This window comes from Morone saxatilis, unplaced genomic scaffold, assembly GCF_004916995.1.
Source record: "Morone saxatilis isolate NCDOM2014 unplaced genomic scaffold, NCSU_SB_2.0 Contig21, whole genome shotgun sequence".
NCBI lineage: Eukaryota > Metazoa > Chordata > Actinopteri > Moronidae > Morone > Morone saxatilis.
This window is the reverse complement of record NW_023339774.1, coordinates 47,312-52,807: the sequence shown is the minus strand read 5'-3', so window position 1 is coordinate 52,807 and position 5,496 is coordinate 47,312. Positions and strand designations below refer to the sequence as shown.

The window sequence follows — 5,496 nt, the reverse complement described above, 5'->3', positions numbered from 1 at the left end:
CTTTCAGTGCACATGATGAGGCCTAGTCGTCCCAGTAGTCCCAAAACCAAACAGGCCCACAAATATAGAGGAAAACAGAACAAAACTAAAGATACAGTTTTTATTTATATTTTTATTAATTTTGTTATAAAGACAATTACAGAAATTCACTAATGAGCAACTTAAAAAAAAACACTAGAAATATATATTTTTAAAAATCTAATCCTGAGCTGAAAGTATATCGTCACACCAGAGGTTTGGTGCCAGATGTTGTTCAGCATCAAATCAGCTGTGTCTCTGTGTCAAAAGTCTATCATTATCTTATTCGCTACACTACAGAAAATTCTTCTCCGCAACATTTTCCACGCAGCAGTGTTCAGGCTGTTCGGGGTTATGTGGGTAGTAGACGTCGGCCTTGTGTTCGTCGTCATGCTCGATGTGTTTCAGGTGGATGACCATGTGCAGGGCGTAGGCCAGGACCAGCAGCAGGATGAGGGAAGTGACGAGGCCCATCAGGATGGCCGGCGTCAGAAACGTGGCGCAGTCGCTCGCAGGAGAAAATTTACCGGAAGTGACGTTGAAGGCCTGAATCTGAGAAAGGGACAGAGACATTTTGAAAATATTAAGTCGGTTAAATTCAATTAAATTATCAGACAGTGAGTCAGTTGGGTCAACCAGACAGGTACCTGGAAGTTGGTGAAGGTCACGGCCCAGAGGCGAGCGTGGTCGGTGCTGGGCAGCAGCAGGGCGCTGTGGCGCTGCAGGCTGCTGACATGGAGGCAATGGTAGGAGGAGGAGGTTGGAGCGTACACTTCACTGACGTTGAACACAGCCTCCTCAGAGGTGTTGTAGAGCAGAGAGACGCTTTCCACCGAGAACCACCACTGACTTGAAGACTCGTAGAAAGTGTTGGACAGCTGCAGTCTGACATCGAAAGGGACGAGAGGAGACAGTCAGTCTAAACTTTACAGTGAACCTGACCCGCATGACTGCAGACCTTTTAGCTTCAAAGGTACTTAGTGCCGTTGCAAGGAGTATTTAACTGGATATACACAGTCTCAGTTTAATACTGATGCCTTTATCAGCAAGAATATTGGCTATTTCTATATAGTTATTTTTAATGACTGAGACTGGGTTGGATTTGGTCGGATTCCCCTTGAAATCAATGAACAAATCGGTGGAAACACTACCACTTTTGTCCACAGGGGTCGCCAATATCAACAAATATAAAGTTCCTTGTTGGGGTTTTAAGGAAAAGTAACAATACCACAGTGTCCGAATACTGTTAACGTGTAAAAGTCCTGCATTCAAAATTCTACGTGAGTAACAGTGTTATTAACAAAATGTTCTTAAACTATCAAATGTAAAATAATCACCAGGTAAAATGGCCCCTTTGTTGTGTGAGTGTTAAATTATGGGGCCTTCAAAGTCCTAAAGGTATATTTATATATTTATTTCATACTTAGATGTTATTGTGTGCAACAAAATTTATTTTCAAGGCTTCAGGGTCTCTCCTGTTAGTTGTGGGTCAATTTACAATTTTATTATTATTATTATTATTATAACATGTCACATAAATAAGACATCATATTTAATATGTTGATGATATGTTTTTTTTTATGTAAAATCAAAGTAACTAGTAACTATAGCAGTTAAATGTACGTAGTTAAATTATAAATAAACTCCACAGATTTATTGTGAACACATTTACAGTTAGATCTGACGTATCAGTGTGGCTGCCCTTTGACTTGATTAAAATCATAAAGTTATATTTTAGTGCATGATCTGCAGACAGGTGGTATGACTAACCTGATGGACAGACCTCTCAAATCCTCCACATCTCCAAACCTCATCACCAGCCTGGTGAAGACAGACAGAGAGTGTCAGACTTATTTGACAAAAGAGGGGTAAAGGTGCACAGACGGGTCATTCAGTCAGACAGACAGGTGTACATACGTGGCCTTATCCTGACGGCAGACAGACTGGCTGGTGTCGACAGGTTTCTGAGGAGAAAAGGTTCTCTCTGTCAGGTCCAGCTGCTTCTGCTTATCATAGCGCAGAGACAGCTTCCTGGCCTGGAACAGGAGGCACGGCTCCCCATTGGACAACACCTGGTGGGCAGACATATTAGTGTTGGGGGCCACAAATATTAGAGATGCTTTCTATGTGTTATGTTTACATATATAATATAATCATATTGGGACATGTTTACCTAGCTTAACACAAAGACTGGAGCAGCGGGCTCCTGCTAACATAGCTACTTATAATAACTGCCAATATCAAACTAAGGTTATCAGTCGTGAAATAGGCAACTATTAATCTTGTTTTGACAATAAAAATGAATAATAGGCAGGTGTAGATAATGGATGTGTGGATGTTGGAAATGCATACATTCGAAAACTTTACTTAAATTAGGACCAAACACCAGCAGCTCAATATATACAGTTTGAAACGTGTGTCCTGAAAGTGCTTTTTATTTTCTGAGCTGTTTTCTCGTTACAGCAGTGGGTTAATCAACGCCACCTTGAGGGGAGGAAAGGGAAGTGCAGTTCCCGGCATCTGAAGTAGTTTCCTCCGTGATACATCTGGAGACTGGAGAAAAAGATAATTCAGTGTGTCAATATGTGATAAACACTCAGGTCACATATTCACTTTTATTACAACTTCCATCCACTCAGAGTTCACCTGCAGTCGTCTGTCCGGTTGGTCTGCGGATATCAAACGCTCCTCCGTCCACATCCCTCCATCAATCTGCACCTTTTCATCTGGAGAGAAAGTCAATAACAGGGTGAATCTCACAAAATAAATCACAGGTAGATCATTAATAGATGTTCTTTAAGCATGGGAATGTCTAGAATCTATCTATCTATCTATCTATCTAGACTCTAAGGTTTCACACCTATTTGGGGAAATGAAAGCTTCAGAGCAGGGAGATGCGATATGGGATTCAAACATTGGATAGAAAAAGGACTAAGCAAAATAAAAGACTTATATAATGAAGGGACTCTAATGTCATTCCAACAATTAATGGATAAACACAACCTTCCCAAGAAACACTTTTTTAAGTATTTGCAAATTCGAAGCTTTGTATATTCCCAAATTAAGACTACCTTACATTATCCACTCTCGAAAAATTCACGGTAAGCCATTTATATGCCAGGTCCGAATGCCGAAAACTCCACGTATTCTGGAAAGATGTTCTAGGGCTGACTTCTAAATTGACATATAGTGCTGTTCCCATTGAAGCTAAAATGTGTTTATTACACATATACTGTTAAGATTTCCCAGTAAATGCAAAGAAACGCAAACTAATCAATTTCTGTTTGTTGCAAGCCAAACGTGTAATTGCTTTGACCTGGAAGCATACTCAGAGACCTGATTCTAGACAGTGGGTTAAGGAGATGTCTTGCAGTCTGGCAGTAGAACAAATTACCTACATATTAAGAGGGAAAGTTGAGGATTTTTATAAGATATGGATGCCTTTCTTAAATTTTATGAACTACATGAATATACAAATGCCTGGGAACAGATAAGCGCTGGCACTGTTACCAGTACAGCTGCAGATTGGCTTGAATCTTGCACCACAGCTAGAGTACTATGGTTATGAATTGGGGGAGAGAATAGGATGGTGACCAAGTTTCATAACTCTGCTTTAAACTGTCTTCTTCTTGTTATTATTATCAATATTATTGTTATGCTACTGTTTATTATTATTGTTAGTATTATCCCCTTTTTTATTTCTATTTAATATACTCAATGTTATGTGTGTTTTTTTATGCATTTATTTATTTTAGGTATTTTTTTATTTTATTATTATCTTATTTACCCACTTATTTATTTTCCTCTGAGAGGTTATGAGAGGGAGGGAAGGGATTTTATGACTGTTATTGTTTGTTCAATGTGTATTGTTTATTGAAAATGACCAAAAACTCAAAGTTTTGAGAAAAAAAAAAAAAAAAAAGTTACCTTCGCCATTATGAGCATTTACACTTGTGCACTGGTGTGTCTGTTGCTCTGCAAACAACACTGCCATAACACTTGCTTGTGATCAAACTGAAACTTTCCCTCTCCCTCTCTCTCAATCTGATTTCAGCATTTTGTTTTTTCCCCCCCACCAATGAAACAAAAGGACAAAGGAATACAAGGGGACAGACAAGAGCATGTCATGCAGCTAGGCAGCGTCCCATGTGTGCCTGTTTGTCTACTGTGTTGTAAGGACATGTTTGAAGGCGGATTCTCAAACAGCCTTATCAACTCATCAAGGTTTTACATGAGTGCCTTCATAGTCAGGCTTTAGTCAATGCTTAGCAAGCTTGAAGTACCGGAAGAGGTTTGTCTACACTATTAGCATAGGAGCAGGGAAGGAATGAGCACGATAGCCAGAGTGGGGCAAGCGGGCAACGGAGCCGGGTTCAGCAGCCTCCAAGTGACCATGGCCAGGACCAAACAAAGCCTCCTCCACAATCGGAGGCCAGGTGATTGATTTGATGAGATTATAGTGCATGGCATAAGGCACTTGCCAGATTACCAGATTTTAAATCCTGTTCAAACAATTACTTATGTGGAAAATCACATTAAAATTCATTAACAAGGATTTAAAAGGTAAACGGTTGAAAGGTCAGCAATGTTCCCTAACCTCTCTGTCCAATTGGAAAACGAGCCAGTCATCAATCCTCATCCCAGCCAGGTCCTCTGTTTCACTGTCACTGATGTCATCCAGTAGACTGTCTGAAGAAAAGAACATGAAGACAAAGACTGAAAATGCACAGGCAGTCTCTTATAAAACAATCACCAGGAAAGAGTTTTGTAAAACACCATTAAATCATGAAAAACATGACTCCCAGAACTGAAATCAATATCAAGCATGCATTAAAATCAGGAAAGCCAAAGAATAGGGCAAAAAGGGAGGTGCTACCCGCTTTCCCTGTTAGCCCAACCAAACCTGAGACAACATGTCTGGGTAGACAGCTGCATCAAGCAAAGAAACCAGTCCAACGAGCGAGGGGTGAAACAGCCCCCTCCTCTAACAGTAGTGTGCCAAGCTTCAACAAAGTGACGGGCAGAGTGAAGCTCTGTGTAACCTACGAGGGATCTGCGATGGAACCCAGATCCTCAAGAACATTTCAGATAACAGACAGGCAGACGACCAATCACCTAGAGCCTAAGGGTCTGTCCTAGGTTTCTGCCTCTTAAAAAGGCACATCTTTGCTAGTATGTGCAAATTCCAGCAAGAATCTCCACATCTTTAGAATAGATCGGATTGTTTAAGATGAGGATGAAGTGTAATCAGATTTTTTCTCATTTTTATTCCTTATTTTTCCTATCTTTGTAAAAATCACTCATGGTTATGCCACATTGGTTTATCATTCACAACCAAAATGACTGCTAATGATTGAAAACTCTTGATTGATTTTTTATTATCATCCATGGATGTTTTGACTGTTTGTTTAGTTCCTAAAAAATGTTTTGTGAGCATTAAAATGCTTAAAGGGAGGAATGTAATGGCAATTTTTAAGA

General features: G+C 39.9%; 1 protein-coding gene across 1 annotated transcript; it reads right to left on the bottom strand.

Moving 5' to 3' along the window:
* Positions 1-189: 189 nt before the first annotated feature.
* On the bottom strand, positions 190-4,483 carry LOC118332789 (V-type proton ATPase subunit S1-like). Its single transcript, XM_035668218.1, has 7 exons — positions 4,354-4,483; positions 2,665-2,744; positions 2,503-2,571; positions 1,936-2,090; positions 1,789-1,839; positions 666-903; positions 190-570 (listed from the first exon to the last, which is right to left on the bottom strand). Exons 1-7 carry the CDS (start codon positions 4,481-4,483, stop codon positions 313-315), a joined length of 981 nt encoding a protein of 326 aa, XP_035524111.1. The 3' UTR covers positions 190-312.
* Between the last annotated feature and the right edge of the window lie 1,013 nt (positions 4,484-5,496).

Bases quoted from the DNA above. Each gene is read 5' to 3' on its own strand.
- LOC118332789 (XM_035668218.1), bottom strand. From the start codon at position 4,483: ATGCACTATAATCTCATCAAATCAATCACCTGGCCTCCGATTGTGGAG. The intron at 1,840-1,935 runs GTATGTACACCT...TGTCTTCACCAG, and splicing joins TGCCGTCAGGATAAGGCCAC to GCTGGTGATGAGGTTTGGAG. The intron at 904-1,788 runs GTTAGTCATACC...TTTCGATGTCAG, and splicing joins TTGAGAGGTCTGTCCATCAG to ACTGCAGCTGTCCAACACTT.